Here is a 21,890-nt window from a genome sequence, read left to right as displayed (position 1 = left end):
TTACCTAGTTTTTAATGACAATTTAACTTTACTGACCTTGATTTTGAGTGTTAATGGACAAAGTATGTCAGTCGGCCTGCAGATTCGTGCAGGTCTCGGTCGATTGAATTAAGGAGACCGAGTTGTGGTAATAATCGGACGTACAATTCTAGATCCATAATTGGTCATTAGTCCAAGTAATTTATATAAGCTTCGTGTTGAATAAAAATATTATATTAAATTTTATTACTAGTTCTTATAGTAAAAACATTCGAACATTAATCATATATACCATTAATTATTTCAAATCAAAATTGGCACCGATAATTTTTCTTTTTTAGAAAATACCAATCATCTAAACACATCTTTATAGATTATAGTTTTTAAACAACATCTATATAGTAATAAAATATATTGAGTGATGACAATGGAAACAAAAGTTTAAATTAAAAATTAAAAAAAATAGTCACTGTCAAGATTAGCTCTAAAGAAAGCAAAACGCTATTTGTGCTCAATAATTTACTGAACAGTTGAGAAGTATCGCTATACTCATGAATGAACACCATAAAAGCACAACATATGACAGACATACACAATCAAACTACAGATAAAAATTATTTAGACACAAAAATGGTGGTGAAGGTGTATGGTCCAACTTATGCATCCCCCAAAAGGGTGCTTGTGTGTCTGATTGAGAAGGAAATCGAGTTTGAAACAGTGGATGTTGATCTCTTCAAGGGAGAGCATAAGGAACCTGAGTTCCTTAAGTTGCAGGTTCAATTTTTCTGTTGCTACTTAATTTTTGATCTACATAAGCTGCAGCTTCATTTGGTTTGAGGATTTTTGTAATATTTTTTTTTCATGTTTAATTCTACCTGTGCCTAATAATTCTGCAGCCATTCGGATCAGTTCCTGTTATTCAAGATGGTGATTATACTCTCTATGGTAAACCACATAGCCCCTTTGTTGTTTTCTGCATTTTTTTTTTCTTGTGCCTATGGTTAAGGAATGTGGCTTTTCAACTTTTGATCTTTCTAGTGATGTTCTTCACCTTGTGTGTCCCTTATTTATGTGAGTAGTTCAAACTATTTATGAAGAATGTCGTTTGAGTTGTGGGTTAGGATTGTTCATACTTGCTCTGCACCCCCATTGCTATTCCTTTGTTTTAAAAGGAGGCATAAGGGGATGTAGTTCCGTTACTCCATGAAATTGGTGATTTAGTTGTTTCTGATAAATATATGCTATGGTTTGATCCTTGATGCATCATGCATGTAACTTCCAGAAAACCTAAATTGGGTAGTAATAAGACTTAGTTTTTGCTGTGTGAAATTTCCAATGTAGGATAGTCTAAAACGCTGAATGCTTACTTTCCCATATTCATTTTGCGAATGTAGGATACTCTGTGTTCCTTCTAATACACTGATTTTAAACTAATTTTGCAGAGTCTCGTGCAATAATCAGATACCTTGCAGAAAAGTATAAAGAGCAAGGAACTGAGTTGTTGGGAAAGACAATAGAAGAAAAGGGTCTAGTGGAACAATGGCTTGAAGTGGAAGCTCATAACTTTCACCCACCACTCTACAACTTGGTTATCAATATTCTGTTTGCCCCATTAATGGGTGCTCCTTCAGACCAAAAAGTGATAGAAGAGAGTGATAAAAAGCTTGAGAAGGTGCTAGATGTTTATGAGGAAAGGCTCTCAAATAGCAAGTACTTGGCTGGTGATTTCTTCAGCCTTGCTGATCTTAGCCATCTCCCATTTGGTCATTATTTGGTGAACCAAACTGGAAGAGGGAATTTGGTAAGAGAGAGGAAACATGTGAATGCTTGGTGGGATGATATTAGCAACAGACCATCTTGGAAGAAGGTGCTTCAGCAATACAAATACCCTGTCTAGATGCTTAATTAGCTCTATATCCATCATGGTTTCGGGATGAGACTTCAGTGTTTCCTAAAAATAAAATGGAGGCTATATGCAAGATGTGGATTTGGATTTGGATCTTTTCCTCTTCTTAAATAAAACTATTTATATCTTATAAGTTGGATCTTGTCACAAATACAATCTAAATAATGACTATGAGGGCAACTTCTCCTGTTTTGGAAGACTGGTTATTGTTCATTTCACATATGAATATGGATGCATGTTTTAAGTTAATTACTGTGACATTGATTTTAACAGGTAAAAATCATTTTATACTTGTAATTCTTACAAGTTGCTGCTAAAAAGTAATGAAGGCGTACCAAATTATCTTTGTTGGTTTTGCCTCCATTTTTTTTCATCAACATCTTAACTTTTTATTAAAAGATATAGACACTAGAGTTATAGAAAGATTCTAATATTAATTGTGTCTTTTCTAATTATTAATTGTTTCTCTTTTTTAGAGGTGAATAACTTTTATTTTGTTTTGTATGTTATGATTATAGTATTTATTTGATTGATTATTTCTCTCTTTACTTAGACCTAGAACGAGTGTACTGCTTGTATATATTCAGACTATTCGTTTTGATCTCAATAGAATAATATTAGAGATATTCATTCTCATATCATTTGTCTTCCTTTTACTCTTTTGTTCATCTCTGTTCTATTTTATATTATGGTATCAGAGCTCTGGTTGCTACATTTATCCATGGGTGAAGTTGTTGATCCCTCACAAGATCTTTCTTCACCTTATCATGTTAGTTCATCAGATAATCCTTCCTTTCTCATTGTCCCTATTATTCTTGAGGGACCAAATTATTATCATTGGTCTTGGTCATTTCAAATGAGGTTAATTTCAAAGAACAAAATAGGTTTCATTGATGAAACTATAGAAGCTCCCAATCATACCAATTCATTGTTTCCAACATGGCAAAGAGCCAACATGTTGGTTGTTTCGTGGATTCTCAAGGCGATTTCTCAATCCATCGCACAGAGCATCATCTGTATGGACAATGCCTTTGACATATGGAATTATTTAAAGGAAAGGTTCTCACAAGGAGACATGATTCGTATTTATGATATCCAAGACATGATTTCCTTTTTTAAACAAGGTGAGTTGACTATTACAAACTATTTCACTCAGCTAAAAATTCTTTGGGATGAACTTGATCTTTTTCGCCTGCTACCTATTTGTTCATGTGCCTCTAAATGCACATGCGGTGCTCTTGTGAATGTTTCTAAATATAAAGCACAAGACCAGATTATTAAATTTCTAAGGGGGCTAATGATAATTATTTGACTATGAGAACTCAAATTCTTTTTATGGATCCTCTGCCATCCTTGAATAGAGTTTGTTCTCTTGTTACACAACAAGAGAGACAAATTTTTCGTGATCAATCCAAGACAATGATCGCTACTAGCAAAGGAGGTTATAAAAACAATACTACAACCTATAGTAGAGGTGGATATGGAAGAGGAAGTTATGGAAGAGGTTATACTCCCAAAATTTGCAGTCATTGTGGAAAGACAAGGCATACCATTGATACATGCTAAAAAAGCATGGTTTTCCACCTCATTTCAAGTTTAAAAATAAGAATAATGATCATAGTCATACTAATGCAGTTTTTCAGAATACAAATCTTAATAATGAGCATAATCACGAAGGTTCAAAGTCAGAAGTGGAGTCTCAACAAATTGGTTTTACTCCTGAGCAGTATCAAACATTGTTAGCTTTTTTGCAACATGCCAAATCCAATGGCAATGTTTCTAATCAAGTCTCTGTCATTCCTTCCAACATGTCAACACAAACTGATAATAATTTTATTTCTTCCTTTAGTTCATGGATTATTGATAGTGGTGCTACTGATCACATTTGTTCATTCTTAACTTATTTTACTTCATATCATCAAATTAATCCTATTTATGTCAAATTACCAAATGGAAATAAAGTCATTGCCAATTATTCTGGAAGTGTTTTTCTCAATCAAAATCATGTCATAGGCAATGTTTTGTATATTCCTTGCTTCACTTTTAATCTTCTTTCGGTAGCAAAATTGATTGATAAACTATCTTGTGTCCTTATCTTTGACTCTAATGGTTGTCACATTCAGGACAAGAATTCATTGGAGATTATTAGCTCCGCTAAGATGCAAGATAAACTTTATATACTCAGGATCCCATCTTACCAGAAACTTCAAATCAAACCCATCAAATATACACACATCATCATTATTGTTAATGTCAGTGCTAGTGATCTAGAAAGCCTTTGGCATTTTTTATTAGGTCATATTTCAAATAAATGTACTGATCTTATCAAGAATAAATTTCCTTTTGTTAAATATAATAAATCTTTTGTTTGTGATTTTGTCATTTTGCAAAGCAAAAAAAGTCTTTCATTTCCTATTAGTACATCTAAATAAAAAAAAATGTTTTGATTTGGTTCATGTAAATATTTGGGGATCATACTCAATACCATCAATTCATGGTCATAAATATTTCTTGACCATAGTTGATGACTATTCGAGGTACACATGGATTTTTCCTTTAAAACAAAAATCTGAAGTTGTTAAGGTTTTGGAAAATTTTGGTTTTTTTTTTTCAAACAAAATTTGAGACAACAATAAAAATAATAAGTGATAATGGGACTAAATTTGTCATGACTAATTTCTTTGTCAATAAAGGAATAGTACATCAAACATCATGTAATACTCCACAGCAAAATAGTACAGTTGAAAGAAAATATGGTCATTTATTAAATGTAGCAAGAGCTCTCATGATACAATCTCATTTACCTAAAACTTATTGGTCATATTTTGTGATACATGTTGCGCATATTATAAGCATGCTTCCCACCCTTGTTTTAAACTATTCTTCTCCTCATGAAATGCTTTACAAAATTGAAGCAGATTTTAATTGATTAAAGGTGTTTGGTTCTTTATTTTATGCTAGCACTTTGTCAACAAATAGAAGAAAATTTGATCCAAAAGCATCAAAATGTGTTTTTATTGGTTTTAAAAGGGGGACAAAAGGATATATTTTGTTGGATATTCAATGAAGAGAAATTTTTGTGTCTAGGAATGTCGTCTTTTATGAACATGTTTTTTCATATCAAAGGGTTCAAGATACTAACAATGAAATTGACAGTCCTAATATTTATGATCAAATTTCGTTTACTAAAGATCAACCTTTCTTGAGTCAACCATCACAAACCATTCTTGCACCTTGTGATAATGCTGAAAATAACAGTGGTAATAACTGTGAGTCACACATTGAGGTTCCAGAAGAAGTTTGTTCCCATATAGACCAAAACCTCAATGAAGATCATGACATTGAAAAAAATTCTGAATCAGATCAATCTGTCTGAATAAGTACAAGAATAAAAAGACCACCTGAGTTTCCAATACATATTCAAGAGTTAAATATCCTTATAACAATTTATCACCTTCTTACAAATCTTTTGTTATGTCTCTTTCTTCACATGTTGAGCCAAATACTTATTCTGAAGCTGTGAAACATGACTGTTGGAGAAAAGCTATGCAATGTGAGATATCTACTTTAGAGTCAAATCAAACTTAGGATACTACTCTTCTGCCTAAGGACAGCTTCCATAGGTTGCAAATGGTTATTCAAAATAAAATATAACGTTGATGGGACAATTGAAAGGTATAAAGCAAGGTTAGTGGCAAAGGGATACACACAAACATAAGGCATTGATTACCTTGATACTTTCTCTTAAGTAGCAAAGATGATCACTATAAAGTTGTTTCTTTCTCTAACTTCTATCTATAATTGGGAATTTATACAATTAGACATAAACAATGTCTTTTTACATGGAGATTTGAAAGAATATGTATACATGGTTGCTCCTCCTGGATTGACTTCTATTCCACCAGGAAAAGTTTGTAAACTAAAAAAGGCTTTATATGGCCTTAAGCAAGCCAGCAGAGAGTGGTTTGCCAAACTGTCATCATTTTTGCTTTCTATGAGATATACTCAATCTATGAATGATCATTCCTTGTTCATTAATTCTTCTGAAGGATCTTTTACAGCATTATTGGTGTATGTGGATGATATAATTTTGGCAGGAAATGATAAAGAAGAGATTGCTCAAATTAAATAAGCCTTGAATCAGACATTTAAGATTAAGGATCTTGGGGATTTAAGATATTTTCTTGGTCTAGAAGTAGCAAGAAGTAAGAAAGGAATAATGGTGAATCAAAGGAAATATGCATTGGAATTTTTAACAGATGCAGGTCTTTTAGCTTGCAAACCTGCACCCACTCCTATTGATAATCATGAAAAATTCTCTTCTACTACAAGTGTTCCTTTCACAGATATTCAAGCCTACAGAAGAGTGATTGGAAGGCTTATGTATCTCATTAATACCCGACTTGACATAACATTTTATGTGCAACAACTTTCTCAGTTTCTTGCTATGCTTACAATTGCTCACTATACAGCAGCAATAATTTTCCGATATATTAAAGGAGCTCCAAGTCTTGGTTTATTTTTCTCTTCCAACACTTATGCTCATGTCAAAGCCTTTTGTGATAGTGATTGGGGCACCTACAGTGAATCAAGACAATCAGTGACTGGTTTTAATGTGTATCTTGGGAATTCTCTCATATCCCGAAAATCAAAGAAGCAAGGAACAATATCAAAGAGTTCGTGTGAAGCTGAATATAGGGCAATGGCCACTGTTACATGCGAAATTCAATGGTCACCTTATCTTCTTCAAGATTTCAAAGTTCCTTTTGAGCAACCATCTCTTTTATACTGTGACAATGACTCGACAAGATACATTGCAACAAATCCAGTGTTTCACGAGCGTACAAAACATATAGAAATAGATTATCACGTTGTTAGAGAAAAATTAAAGAAGGGTCTCATCCATTTGCTTCCCATTTTCACCACAGAACAACTGCCTGGCATTTATACCAAAGTTTTAAGTCCCCAATCTTTTAAGTCCCCAATCTTTTAAGAGTATTTGCTTCCCATTTTCACCACAGAACAACTGCCTAGCTAGGTCTCATCAATATTTGCTCCCCAGCTTGTGGGGGATATTAAAGGATATGGATACCATAGTTATAGAAGGATCCTAATATTAATTGTGTCTTTTCTAATTGTTAGTTTTTTCTCTTTTTTTAGAGGTGAATAACCTTTATTTTGTTTTGTCTGTTATGATTCTAGTATTTATTTGATTGATTATTTTTCTCTTTAGTTAGACCTAGAATGAGTATACTGCTTGTATATATTCAGACTATTTGTTTTGATCTCAATAGAATAATATTAGAGATATTCATTCTCATATCGTTTTTCTTCCTTTTACTCTTTTGTTCATCTCTGTTCTATTTTATATTACTTTTCATTATAACTTTTCATTATACCTAACATAACATGAAAGCCTAAGCCATAATCTAGACACTTCTACTTGTGAACGACTAACGAATATAATCTTAGGAGTTAAAGTATGAAAGTCATTAGCATTTCTACATGAGGGTAGTTGGTAGAGTTTTCACATGGCAGGAAGCAGAAGTTATCCTTTATTATTTGAATTTCTTTACTTGTGCTAGCAATTTCACATGTTCAGTAAGTTGTTTTTAGTTCTTAGATGCATGATTCAACGACATACTTGGAATGATGAGATTCGTGCTTTATTAATCGTCTTCATTATTAATGTTAGATCTAGTTAAGACATGACAAACGATCCATGATTAGTCCTTATGTTAGAAATATTCTAAGTAATAAAAATAAAGCATTGGAAATGAAGATTGTTATGCATATAGAAAGATGGAACACGACAGACGTTGTTGAAGATAAAGGATTGAACATTGCTCAAAGCAACAGTTAATGTCATGTACAAAATAAGCTAGATGTTGTTCAAGAACATCTTAGAAGATGAACATGATAGATGATGTCCAATATAAAATGCTAGACCATCTTGAAACATGAAAAAGACAGATGATGTCACGTATAAAGCACCATAGATGAAGTCAAGTGTAAAAACATTAGACGAAAAAAGCGTCAGATGATGCCTAATAGATTAGCTAAACAAAGCACATAAAAGAACTCATGTGTTAAACACAAACACAATTCAATCGACCGTTTAATCAAGTTAATGTAAATAAAAATGCAGAAACTGTGAATGAGAAAGTAAAACAATAAATAACAAAGTACGAAAAATCACACAAATAGTTCTACGTGGTTCGACTATTAATCAAGTCTACATCCACGAACAAAGTTTCACTATGAGTATCCTTAGATATTACAACACAAAGTTTTTCCCTAAACCTCACAAAAACACTCTCAACTACTACATTACAAATAATTGTCACGTTCATGTTCCTAAATACAAAATAGAAAATAACTACCTTACAACTTCCCACTATGTGCGTTTCTCATAAAAACCAATCATGTGTACAATAGTTGAAATTAAAAATACCTCGAGACGCTTACAGTTACAAGGAAATTAAATAAAACAAACATTTCGACATTTCGTATGATGAAGCTTAAAAAATTTCTCTTGAAGAAAATCTCAGAACAAAAATAACCAAAAGAACATAGTTAAGATCTCATTTTAAGCTTAACTCATCTAGCTTAGTAGGATCAAGTTAGACGGAGATTTTTATAACTTAGCTAAATCTCTTGACTTATAAATATTCATGTTTACTTTAACCAGTAATTAAAACATAGTTTAACTTTATACTTATTCAAAACAAATATATTTACATAAAGGTCAAAGAAAGGAAAGTTCAATAAAATATTTTAATAGATTCTCACACATCAACTTTCCTTATTGTGTTAGTTCATATGATTATAACATGCAATATAACAAGAGATAAGAAAGAGAAAAATTTACACACAGTAATTTATATTTGGTTCATTTATCGCAACATACTACATTCAATTCTTGACTAATGCAATCAAGTTCATCTAAGCTGACTAATGTTACAAAGTACAAATCAAGTATTCTTTGTGCTCATAATCACTCCTAATTATCCCCTTGAGTATTCTTGACCCCAACCACTCTTGGTTCATCATGAGTATTCTTTACACTTAGCTACTTCTGGCTAACTGAGTATTCTTTCGTATTGCTACCACTCCTGACTAACCATGTCATGAATTATTTTTTACTCAAGCCACTCTTAGATTTCCTGAGTATTGTTTGTGAAACAACCACTCCTGGCTAAGATATGGAAGTTTAGTGCTTCAATGATCTAGTGATCATTGAGTCTAATAGTTTCTGCATTGCCTACCCCCTTTGAGTAGTTGATATGTCTCTAGAACATGCTACATAGTTTTGGAATTGTGTTGGATCCATTAGTAGAAAATGTTCAAATGGTTGGTATTGTTCCTGGTGAGAATACAAAATAATGGGAGACAATTCGGTGCAACTCCTTGATTATTTAATGGATTCCTGGTTGATGAAGCTAGATTATGGATGCGGAAGCAATGGAGAAGTGAAGATTGGATGAAAGTTTGAAGTCAAATGTAATGGAGATTTAGAGTTTAGGTTTAAGAGAGGTTGAGCCAACTGCCTAGGTTAAACACTAAAAGAAATGCTAACATAGGGAGGATTTTTAAGAATAAGTAGGTTGGAAATTTGACATATTTTTCTTACTCAATTCAAATTAACTTACATGTATAAGACACTCCTATTTATAGGAGAAGAAAGCTTGTAAGAGAAGCTAAAATTTACCCTAACTCTAACATGCTGATAAGTGTCATATTTCAATAATATTTCATATTAAAATACAAGCACTTAGGGATATTAATTGATAAAATAAGTATAATATAACTCCTAATTTATGAATTTAAACCTTTTTACATATTTTTTGATTATAATTTGAATAATAATAATTTATTCCCAAATTTGTGTTAATTTCAGGATTTTAGAGAATAATGGAGATGAAATGGCAAAAGGAGAATAGACAAAGATAAAAAGGGAAAGTTGGAATGCTCCAACACTCGCCCAAACCAAAAGCTCCCAGAAGATCCTGCCCAAGCGAGCTCAATCTCGCCCAGGCGAGATCACTCCAAAGACATTGGGCCTTTTTCATCTAACTCGCCCAAGCGAGCTAAATCACGCACATGCGAGAAGTCACTTAGCCCAATCTCAACTAGGTTAAATGAGAGGCATGAGGCACAACCCTAGACATTCATTGGGAGAATAGAAGGTGATAGAAAACCCTAGAGGAGGCATGTGTTAAGGAGAAACATCCTGAATTTTCTTTTCTTGCTTTTCATGCTTGTAATGGCCAACATGAGTGGCTAATTCTACCCTTTAGGATTGGGAGTAATTTGTTCAAACTCTTATGTATTGAGGTGATATTTAAATATAATATTTTGTTCTTGATTGATGATTGGTATTGTCATTTTATTTGTAATGGTTGTTTACCATGATCAAAATTCTTAGATTAACTAGAAAGTACTTCTAAGTTTTTGACCCAAATGATAATGGTTAACATATTTGAATGCTAGGAATAGATTTGAAATTTTAATTGCTATCAACATCTATCCTAATGCTAAGGAATTTTTATAAATATGCGAGGAATCGATATTTAGGAAACTTTCTAAATAATTTTATATGCGAGGAATCGATATAAATGACTTTTATATGGACATCAATATCAATCAAATGATAGAATATTACTATGTTTTTCAAAATACAAAAGAGTAAGAAGGATGAATCTCAATCCCAATTTTCTCAATTGAATCAACAATAATTTACATTGCTTTTATTTAATTTTCATGCAAACTATTGTCAATATAAACTAAAATCAAATTATTGTACATATTTATACATAGTGAATGTTACTATTAGGATTTTAAATAATTGTTCCTTGTGGGTTTAATATTCGTCCTTAGGGACAAATTATTACTTCTGACTCAGTACTCTTATCGTAAAAAGATTCATCATGTACCAAAGAGAAACTTCCAAAGGAAGCTTCATACCATAACCCTAGCTTGGTGCTCAAGCTTCTAACCCTAGCTTGGTGCCCAATCTTCTCTGGGACTTGGTTTTCACTTTCTTTAGTTTGAAAATCTTTCATTTCTTAAATGAAGCTAAACCAAGTCCTCTTCCTCAAATATGATTTTATTTCTTCCTTTGTTGTTGTATTCAATGTATTTTTTAGTTTGTTTTTCAATATAGATTTCAACCTTCTCATGAAACTTATTGACAAACTCCACTCTAGAAACTCCTTCTTTGTGGAGCACGAAAGAAGTGTTTGGAAGAGGTAGTTAGTCAAGAGGCGTAAGAGGATTAAATCTATACAAAACCCCAAAGGGATAAAGATTAGTATTTGGAGAATTATCTCAGAAAAACAAATTAAAATTTAGAGAGAATTTTGCATAATCTCCAAGAAAAAAAGGATGAGCGGAATTATGTAGAAGTTTCATTCAATCAATTTTTGATGTTTTATGCATATCTGAAAGCATTTGACTTAGTAAATCTCCTTTAATTTTTGGATCCACTTAGTGTTAGCAAAGTTTCTTAGCGCATTAGCCGATGAATTCTTCCTTGATCAATCTTCAACTTTCTCCCTTCCTTTCTTTTTTTTCATGAAAAATTGCAAAAAAATAATAATTAAAAATTAAAAAGGTTAAAGGTTAGAGATTGAGTTACCTCCCAACAAGCGCTTGTTTAACGTCTTTAGCCTGATGTATTACAATTTCAAACATCCTTCAAATGGAAAATTTTGGAGTCTAAGGTTGTCCACTCTCTTGATTTGCTTTTGGTATATGGATTTTCTTGAGAGTCTAAATTTGTGAGGCATTTTATCTCCATCTCTTCTTTATATGAATGGTTTCTTGTTCTTCCCTTCTTATTCCACATTTTTTTATTGCTTATTTGTGCATATCATTAACCATTTCCACTTTAAAACATTTTTCTTGGTGTTTTGAGTCTTGCACAATTTTCCATATATCAAGGACCACTTCCTCATCTTGGACTTGCATTTTCAACCTTCCATTGTCCATCAATTACCATCCTTATAGTCTTCCAATAATCAAAGGAACTTTCTTTGTTCTCCTCAATATCCATAACCACAAAATCAGGTGGAATCATGAATTTGCTAAGCCTTCCAAGCATGTCTTCCACTATTCTACAAGGTTGTTGTAAAGCTCCATTTGTTAACCTCAAAATCACGTTGGTTGGCCCCTAAATCTAACAAGGCATTATTCACATGTAAATGTCTTATAGAAACTGGGATAATAAGACTTCCAAGATCCTTTGTTTCTCTAGTAAAGAATTATGTATCATATTATTACAGTTGTGGTTTAATCTTTCCTTCTCTTCCATCAAAATCCTCTTCTTCTTTATTCTTATTGTTTTTTCACTATTTTTTCCTTTTCTTTTTTTTTTCTCCACTGCTTTCATCTCTACTTTATTTTTGTTGTTCATTTGCTTCTAAACTTTTTTTACTCAATTCAACCTCCCTTCCATTCTCTTTGTTGACCAATTTGTTAACAATCTTAAATTCAACCTCATCATTTCTTGAAATAACATTGCAATCATCTCTTAAGGATTGCTTTGTGTGTTGGCTGGGAATTTCCCCTTTTACTAATCTAATAATTGTCTCACCAATTGCCCTACTTAGTGTCTTGTGTATTGAAAGATTTGTGTTTAGTGGAATCTTAGATGGTGTAGCTAAAAAACTAGATGTAACTCTTATTAAAGAGTGAACCAGTATAAAAATGTTGAGTGATCTTCTTCTCTCTTTTAGTTTATGTACTACGTTATTGAATTGTTCTTGGTTGCTCATAATTTAAACAAATTAATTTTCTGTTCAAGCAAAATTTAATTGATTGATATTTTTTCAAAATTTAGAATTTTAATTGAATTTCAATGTGTTGTTTTGTGTTCCAAAAGATATTTTAATTGGTTTAAAGAACTTCATTCCAAACACATCTTTCAAAGAAAAATTTAAAGTTCAAGTCCCCATTATCTTGAAGTTAGCATATCTTGTTTACAAAGATAGCATGGGTGGTGAAATATGTAGCAATTCAAGGATGAATGCTTCTTGAATAATTGTATATTGGTTACCATTGAATAGGGTATAATTGTTATACTTCTTTGTGCATCGCCACTTGGACAATACCAAGAAGTGTGGGAGTAATAAAGGAAGATGAAGTTGTAACAACCTTGAGATGAAGTTGTAACAACCTTCATTGATAGTTTTAGCATCTCCATATTTTATGTAGTACTTGTATACTGAGTTTTTTGCAAATAAATTATCTAGAAATTGACTTGGTCGTAGTCCAATTAATATTATGTATATAGATATGGTTGGATGAAAATTGAAAATATTGAACAACACTTTGATGAAGTGATCCATGGAACACATTCTCTTCTCGTTTGAGTTATTCAAAGTGACTTAATTTGTTGGTCACAAATCATATTAAAAACCTTTAACAAACAAAATATTCATAAGGAGTTTATTGATTTATTTGGCAAAGAATACCATTTTAAAGTCCATTCTTTGAAGGTTGTCGGAAAAATTATCCAATGCACAACCAAAAGTCCTAAGAAAACAAGTTGGCTTAATTCATGTACGACTTCAAATGCCACCTAAATAAGATAATTTGCTGTACTTCTCTATAAATTGAAGATCCACTTACAAGATTCTTCAACATTAAAATTAGTAAAACTTTTATATAAGAGAATGAAAATTAAAAAGAAAACTTAATAATGGATGAGTACGTTTTCTAATATTGTTATGGATTTTTACATCTTTGATAAATGAAATAAAAAATCATAATTTTTTCATCTTCTTATGAAATATTATGATATATTATTGATGATAAATTATAAAAGGATTTAATTAATAATAAATTAATTAGTATTTAAATTATCTTGTGGGTAAATACATAAGGCAACTTATATTTAAACACAAAACAGATTTACACCAAAAGTTTGAATGAAAACAAAAATTCTTATATTGAATTTTGAAAGTTTTAGTTGTTTGTGAACTTTATTTTCGCACTATTTTTATTTGTATAACCGCTTTTAATTTAAATGTCAATTGAGTGTTATAGTTTAAAATAATTAAAAATTTGATAGAACAAATTTCATAAATCGAAAAAAAAAATAATTCACAAACCTATTCTAAAATTCAAAATGATAACTATCTTAAAAAAAGATTAAATTAAGTAAAATTTAAAATTTTAATTGGGCAACATTATCTTGATTATCTCATGAAGCATTTTCAACGCTCGTACAGTTCATGACACTGAAACACTTAGCAATTATTATTGTTAAAGAGCAAACAATTAGAGAGAGAGAGCATTATTTTTTCAAATAATTAATGGCTTAGAAGAATTAATTAGTAGTTGAATTGTTTGAAGTTATAAGATTCGTATACACACGACACTGTAATAAAGTACGAACAATAATTAAATATTATCTTTATTCCATTATGTATACTACTAAAAACAACAATAAATATATCACTTTTCTTAAAAAATTATACTGATATAATCTTATTCTTTCTCTAACTGCATTATTTGAAAAAAAAAACTAATTGGTATAAGAATATACTAAAAAGAATAAAAATTAGTACTTCGTCAAAAGATTTATCATTTTAAATTTTTTATATGACTAAAAACTACAATTATTTTAGAATGAAGGAAATAACTTAATTAATTATTCATTCATTATATATATATTAACATAGAAAAATGTTATATATAGAAAAATGTTACTTTCAACTATAGTTAAAGATACTAATTTATAACTTTTTAAAAAAAATATTTTATTTTCGATCCATATTTTATTAAAAAATTATTTTTTATTTTCATCATTTATAGTATAAAATAATTTATTATTGGATTATAAATATAGTAGAACTGATACATTAATATAATATAAGAAATATATAAGTTACTTTTTTGAAGTAATTAGATTATATTTTAATGTATATATTGAAATATTAAATTACATATTTTATGATATCTTCAGTTGAAAAATTACAAAAAAATTATATTAAAATAAAATGCTAATTTTGATAAAGTATTCTCATTTCAAATCTTAAAAGTGATATGTCAAATAAAATATGAATTTTTGATATGATTTAGAAAATTATTTGTGCCGTGTAACTAATGAGAGAATGTGGTGTCTTTATTAAAGGATAACGTGAGTGACGTCATGATGTGGACATGTGGCACTCTGAAAATATGACTCTGAAAATATGACACAGCGCTGAATCCGGGTAAGCGAGCTTCCGGTCAATGTAAGACATTTGTACCTTGAATATGTATATACTAGCCCCGTACCGTACACGAGTATTTTATAAAATAAATTACAATAATTTTTGTAAATAAAATAATTTAGAAAATATTATTTTTTTACAATATTTATTTAAGATTATTATTTAAACAGAAAATAAAATAATTTAAGATTTTTATTTATTTAAGATTTTGAAAATTTATTAATTTTAAATTTTATCTAAGAATGACATTAAATAATTTACTATATAAATTTATTTAGAATTTTGATTAATTTAAAATTTTGATTAATTTTTTATTTTTGATTAATTTTGCATCCATAATCTCTTTGCAACATCATTAATACATGTAATTTTTCCAATTCACGAATTCACGTTGAATTTAAGAAGTGAACTTTTTTTTGAAATTTTTTTTCAAAAGTGTAATCGTGTGTAATGATGCAGGAAAGAAGAAGAAGAAAGTTTCATACTTTCAACAAAAATAACTCTTTCATTCTTCTTAAGTATACACATTTTCTTTTTCATTTTACTCAACTTCTTTGTTACACTTTTTATGATTATATATTATTTATCATTATATTTATTTGTCTCTCATTTCTTCTATTTTTTATCAGCAATTTTTTTTTTTTTTTTGCAAAAGTTGTTATTTTCTTTTGTAAAATTTGTTTGCACTTTTTTTTTCTTCTTCATTCTTCCTAGGTTTATTTCGTGTCAATATTATGCAAATACACACCTTTTCACTCTTTAGAATTTAAAATTATTAATTATTCTTTTAAAATGGATGATTTTTTAGACTTTGTATTTTCTTTTAAATTTTTGTTTGTTCAAAATCTATAAACATTGATTAATTGTTAAATCCGAAAAAGGAGAAATAAAAAAAACATGTAAAAAAAATAAAGTAAAATTGTTTAAATTTAGAATAAAAAAGTAAAAATAATATTTTACAATTTATTATTATTCTATGTGTCTATTTTGCAATTTATTTATAATTGACATTTTTTTTTTAAGATTTTTAAAAATAAAATAAAAATGAAACAAAGAATGATTTTACACTTACAAGAATCAATCACTTGCATTCACACAAAGATATAATAATGATAATGATGATGATAATGATTTTTTTATTCATAATATATTATAAATTTATATTGTTAATATTTAAATAATAACATTGTTTATTTAAATTTTATATTAAATATAAATATAAATAAATAAATAATACATATATACAAACGCAAGAGCTGTGTTCCGTAGTATATATAATATGAATAAAATTTTAAATTTAGCTATCAGTTTAAAAATAATAAAACAGTATAATGTTTAATAAAAATTACATTACTATAATTTGATATTTTCATCTCGTAAGTTTAGCCGTTTATATTAAATTATAATTATTAATTTTATTAAATATGATAATTTAAATTAATTTAATATATGCTTGTTGAAAATATAATGAGTAATATTAATTGTTTTTTCTTATAAGGAGTCCAAAAATTATATATATTCAATACAAGTACGCCGCCGCCTCTTCTTACTAGCCGCCACAGTATTATTAGTTTATTGGCTGTTGATTTATTCCTTTACACTTTTACATGTAAGGACCAGATTCAGTGTTGATTTATTTTTCAAATCATATTTAATCAATTAGATTTAAATATGACTATAGTGATTTATTTTTAAATTAAAATTTTATATTTTTAATTTGAAAAAAAAAATCTAATCTGTAATTTTTTTTACCGAAATAAAAAGTTTTGTGTGATAAAAATTAAAAAAAAATCAAATAGTTAGTAGTTTAATGACTTATAATTTATACGAATACAATTGAAGTCCTTTGGATAAATAATTACTTCAGTTTTTGAATTAGTAAATTGGTGATAAAAATTCCTATTTTTTTATAAAAAATGTGTAAGATTACTGTAATTATATTCTACAATTAAGCTGATTTTCTTAAGATTTTCTATTTAAATTTGATTTGGATTTATAGAATTAAGATTTTTATAATTGTATCATACATTGGTTTGATCTCTCTGTGTATACTTGTTTCAGTTTTTTTTAGTATTATCATTCTTTATAGACCAATGTAGTTAACATACTAAAGTTTCAAAAATACTTAAAAGAAAATAACTTTTTGTAAAAAAAATAAATTTAACACAAAATTGTATTTTAAAGAATCAATTTTACACTAATTAAATTATAAAGTCTAGGAACTTATTTATCATTAAATTATAACTATCATATTTTTTTTTTATATTGAACAATTTTGTGTTCTTTCAAAACTAAATTATTATTAATTTCCATATTTAGAGAATAAAATAATTATTTATCCAAATGTTTAAGGATATCTAGAGACGATTAATTTAAGGAATTTGAAAAGATTAATTTTAAAATTTTAGAATAAAATACAACTTCATTTTAAATTTGAATAACTAATAGTTATATACATTTTAATTATAATATAATTAATTTTCAGCTCTTACATCTTTTACTAAAATATAAAATGTAAACTTATATAAAAAGACGAAAAAGATTATAAACTGATAGTGATAAAAGTAACATTTTTCTAAAAAAATTCATGTTGTATGTGAAATTTATTAATTTATGTTATTTGTAAACTGTAGTAAACCCTTATCTGAGTTAATATCACAATCCTTATCTAAAAATGCTATTTTAATCTAGTTACAATTTTCACGTCACAACTTTTGAAATAAAGTACTATTTTCATATAATGTGGTCAAAATCTGACCCCTGAATTCAATAAGTGCTTCTATGAAGGTTCATGAAAGCAAGCAATTCTATTTTAAATTATTTTCTGGTTGAACCTAAAGTTGACAACTCTGCCTCTTGAGCTAACCATGGCATTGCTGTGAACATTTTCTTCTTGGTTAGACCATAGTTTTTCAGACATTTTCTTCACACCCTTTTGCTTCTTATTGAGCTTTTCCTTCATGAGTTTTGCTGCTTTGGTCTAAACAACAACAACATACGTTTCATCATGGGAAATACTTGTGCGAAAGGAAAACCTATTGCTCATGTATCTTCCTCCAATTTGTCTGGTTAGTTTCTCTTCATTGGGATCATCTCTATGGGGTGGTGACTTTACTTTCTTCTTTGATGTTTTGATGCCACTATGTGTGTTTGTTTCCCTTTGTTTGTGCCCCAATCACAGAAAGAGTTTTAAGTTTGACTTTTTGTTTGTCATGCTAAATGTTTTGTACTTTTCCTATTTAGTTTCTGAAGATTAAAACTGTTCTCAATATGATGTAATACTTAAAGATTAAATAGGGTGTTTCATTTGTAAGTTGTTGTCTTATCCTTGACCTGAAGAAAATGAAGATTCTGAGGCTGCTTTGCATTTAGTTGTGCACAATGTTGTATAACTTTGCAGTTTTGGAGATGTTTTACCTGAAATCATGGTTCTAGATTTCAGTCTACACCACCCGCAGTTGTGGCTCATTGTAAAGCTTTTTTTATTCACCCTGGCCGCTACTGTGACTACGAACACAATTTAAAACCAAGTGTGAAATTAACTAAAATCAGTTCTGTTTGAAATTGACATCTGTCCAAAGTTTCCTTGCAAAATTATGTTACAATATATTGGAAAGTTAATCTCATTGCTACTTTTAACTTAATTCTTATCTATTTGCAGGAAGTAAGAGGCCTGTAAGTAAGCCAAGGCAGTATTCAAATTCTTCTGTACAAAATCAAGCTCCAAAAGCTTCAGAATCAAATATTACCGCATCCATCTCTAGTAGCCTCAAGTCCTTTAGCTTGAATGATCTAAAGGAGGCTACTAAGAACTTCAGGCGAGAAAATTTAATTGGAGAGGGAGGATTTGGGCGTGTCTTCAAAGGATGGATTGATGAGAACACATATGGTCCCACAAGACCAGGCACTGGAATTGTGGTGGCCATTAAAAATCTTAAGCCAGAAAGCTTCCAAGGCCACAAGGAATGGCTTGTAAGTGTAACAAGAACCATAAACCAAAGTTGTTTTTTAGCCTAACTAATCAATGGTCTTGCTATATTGATGACTGATTTTACTTCCTTTGCGCTGGCAGGCAGAAGTCAGTTATCTTGGGCAGCTTCAGCATGAGAATTTGGTGAAACTTATTGGTTATTGTTTGGAAGGTAAAAACAGGCTTCTGGTTTATGAGTTCATGCAAAAAGGAAGTTTGGAGAATCATTTATTCAGAAGTAAGTTCATTTCACTCTAAGCATGTTTGGTCTCTTAGTAGCTCCACTCTCCTTCCCAATCAATTTCTAATATTTGACTAGATAATGTTCAGAGGGAAAGAGTTTGATAAAGACATTTTTAATGAATTACATGACTGTTTATACCATGAGAGATAGCTGCAATTTGATGTTCTTATGTTTTTCAAAAGGTTATTTCTGTCATTATGTATTTAGTTATGTGGTTTTGTTTGATTCCCAGAATTGATTTTTTGGTAAGATTTTATAGAGTACTAATTTATGCTGAACCAAGATTGCTATCAACTCATCATACCCTAAAATTTTTTCTTTCTATTTCTGCAGAAGGTGTTCAACCAATGGCTTGGGTTATAAGGGTCAACATTGCAATTAGTGTAGCAAGAGGACTGACATTCTTACATTCCCTGGACCAAAATGTGATCTTTCGTGATTTAAAGGCTTCCAATATCCTACTTGATTCAGTATGTGACATTAAAACTTTGGTTTGTCATTCAGTAATGACTACACATTCTGGTTTACAACAAGTTTCCATTCTTAAAGAGTAGCCTAATGTATATGTAGGACTTCAATGCAAAGCTTTCAGATTTTGGTTTGGCAAGGGATGGTCCAACTGGAGATAATACTCATGTTTCAACTCGAGTTATAGGAACTCAAGGTTATGCTGCACCAGAGTATGTTGCTACAGGTATGGTTCCTTTGTCTTGATCAGTTTGAAATCTAAATTTAGCTCAAACTAGTTCCTTTTTATACTAATTACTTATAAAAGGTCATTTCAATAATTTATTTAGATATCAAATCATGAACCAACTACATGAAAAGCCTAATGTCTTCAGAAAAGACACATGAAAGGTTTCATGTTGTATATGTTGTATTTCTAGCAGGATCAGTTTTCACTTGGAAAAAAGTATTAAAAAGTTGATTTTAAGTCTAACTCAATCTTATAAAATCAACTCATTAGTGAGGTTTGCACTCACTTATATACTATAGAATGTGTTTATCTCTAGTCGACATGGAATATCCAGCATAAATAGTCTAGAAAAAGGCAACTATAATTCAATTACCACCACCACCTTTCCATTAGCAATTATATGATGTGCATATGTTTGCTTATAAACTTCAATGATCATCCTTCACTTATTTCTAAGTTGGTTTTCAACTGAACAGGTCACCTGACTTCAAGGAGTGATGTATATAGTTTTGGTGTAGTCTTGTTAGAGTTGCTTACCGGTAGGCGTGCAGTGGAAGATGACAGACCTGGATTTTCAGAGGAAACCTTGGTGGATTGGGCAAAGCCATTCTTGATTGACAACAGAAGAGTTTTGAGAATAATGGACACAAGGTTGGGGGGTCAATACTCTAAGAAAGGAGCACAAGCTGCAGCTGCACTTGCACTGCAATGCCTCAACACTGACCCCAAATTTAGACCCCCTATGGTGGAAGTTCTAGCAGCATTGGAAGGACTTAATTCCTCAAACTCATTCACAAGGACACCACCAACACCTGAGAGCCATGCAACCAAAAATTCTGATGGCCATTCACAAAAGTTAATCAGAAAAAGTATAGATGAATGCAACCAAAAATTCTGATTTAACTTTACTTGTTCTCCACTTTTTGGATGAATGCTTCTGCATCCTTCCACAGAGATAAGAACAGAAGATTACTTTGTTATACAAACAAATGCTTTGTTCTTTCATTATTTGCCTATGTAAAGAATTGTCACCTTTGCGGGTTGTGTGAGTGTAGAGTATTAAATTCTGGTAGCAGCTAGCTTCTTAATTCATTGTATGAAAGTTTTGAGCTTTTAGGATGGGTATTCTTCATATTCAAAATTGGAAAATGGAAAAGTTAATGGATATGTTCATATAGGGTTTTTCTTTCTTCATATGCTATCTACTTTTGCTTTTGAACTATTGTATAGCTATCTTTAACAACATTAATCTCTATATAAATTAGACAAAATATATATAGATTAACAGAGTTTTAACAGCTTTTCATCATTAAGAGTGGTTTTATAATTTTTTTTAAACTTCTTTTCTCTTTTATTTTATCATTTTCAATATCTCCATCCATAAGCCAACCATGCAAATGAACTTGACAACATATTAAATTCAAAACCTTAAAATATTAGATATATTTTTTTAATGTAATTAGTTAGGTATCAATAACTTTATTTTATTATAATTAAAAAATACTAAAATAAAAATATTAAAATAATAAATAAAATAAAATAATTTTAATTTTGATATTTTGTGGAATAACTATTTTAATTTGTTTTTTTAAAATAGAATTTCATTTATTAAGACTTTATAATTATTTTTTATTTTAATTTAAAATTTATTTTAACTCTGATTTAACACCATATAAGCTGAAAAATGCAATTGTATGACTAATATTCTAAGAAAAATACAAATATGAATTAAGAATAAAAAATAAAAGCTAAAAAAACCATCAAAGAATTATAATTAGCTTGAAAAATTAAAGTCATCACACCCTATATTTTCACATTTTACCCTTGGACCAAACAAAAGAATTGTGAGTACAAAAATGTTTTCAAGACTC

At 29.8% G+C, this 21,890-nt stretch overlaps 2 protein-coding genes across 2 annotated transcripts; both read left to right on the top strand.

Annotated features, from left to right (window-relative positions):
* The first annotated feature begins 492 nt into the window (after positions 1-492).
* Positions 493-2,134, top strand: LOC137831041 (glutathione S-transferase F9-like). The gene is made up of 3 exons (XM_068638541.1): positions 493-753; positions 876-924; positions 1,422-2,134. Exons 1-3 carry the CDS (start codon positions 535-537, stop codon positions 1,874-1,876), a joined length of 723 nt encoding a protein of 240 aa, XP_068494642.1. The 5' UTR covers positions 493-534; the 3' UTR covers positions 1,877-2,134.
* A 15,722-nt stretch (positions 2,135-17,856) lies between these two features.
* Positions 17,857-21,213, top strand: LOC137831040 (probable serine/threonine-protein kinase PBL2). The gene is made up of 6 exons (XM_068638540.1): positions 17,857-18,176; positions 18,770-19,080; positions 19,181-19,316; positions 19,656-19,792; positions 19,893-20,016; positions 20,496-21,213. The coding sequence occupies exons 1-6, from the start codon at positions 18,116-18,118 to the stop codon at positions 20,915-20,917; spliced, it is 1,191 nt and encodes a 396-aa protein (XP_068494641.1). The 5' UTR covers positions 17,857-18,115; the 3' UTR covers positions 20,918-21,213.
* Positions 21,214-21,890: the final 677 nt, after the last annotated feature.

Source organism: Phaseolus vulgaris, chromosome 6, assembly GCF_000499845.2.
Source record: "Phaseolus vulgaris cultivar G19833 chromosome 6, P. vulgaris v2.0, whole genome shotgun sequence".
Taxonomy (NCBI): domain Eukaryota; kingdom Viridiplantae; phylum Streptophyta; class Magnoliopsida; order Fabales; family Fabaceae; genus Phaseolus; species Phaseolus vulgaris.
The sequence above is the reverse complement of the archived record's forward strand: the minus strand, read 5'-3'. Positions and strand labels throughout refer to the sequence as shown.

What these genes read in the sequence shown, in the direction of transcription:
- LOC137831041 (XM_068638541.1), top strand. Translation starts at nt 535, where the DNA reads ATGAACACCATAAAAGCACAACATATGACAGACATACACAATCAAACT. An exon ending in CTGAGTTCCTTAAGTTGCAG is followed by an intron (nt 754 to 875) that starts GTTCAATTTTTC and finishes ATAATTCTGCAG; the next exon opens with CCATTCGGATCAGTTCCTGT. An exon ending in TGGTGATTATACTCTCTATG is followed by an intron (nt 925 to 1,421) that starts GTAAACCACATA and finishes CTAATTTTGCAG; the next exon opens with AGTCTCGTGCAATAATCAGA.
- LOC137831040 (XM_068638540.1), top strand. Translation starts at nt 18,116, where the DNA reads ATGGGAAATACTTGTGCGAAAGGAAAACCTATTGCTCATGTATCTTCC. An exon ending in AAGGCCACAAGGAATGGCTT is followed by an intron (nt 19,081 to 19,180) that starts GTAAGTGTAACA and finishes TTGCGCTGGCAG; the next exon opens with GCAGAAGTCAGTTATCTTGG. An exon ending in GGAGAATCATTTATTCAGAA is followed by an intron (nt 19,317 to 19,655) that starts GTAAGTTCATTT and finishes CTATTTCTGCAG; the next exon opens with AAGGTGTTCAACCAATGGCT.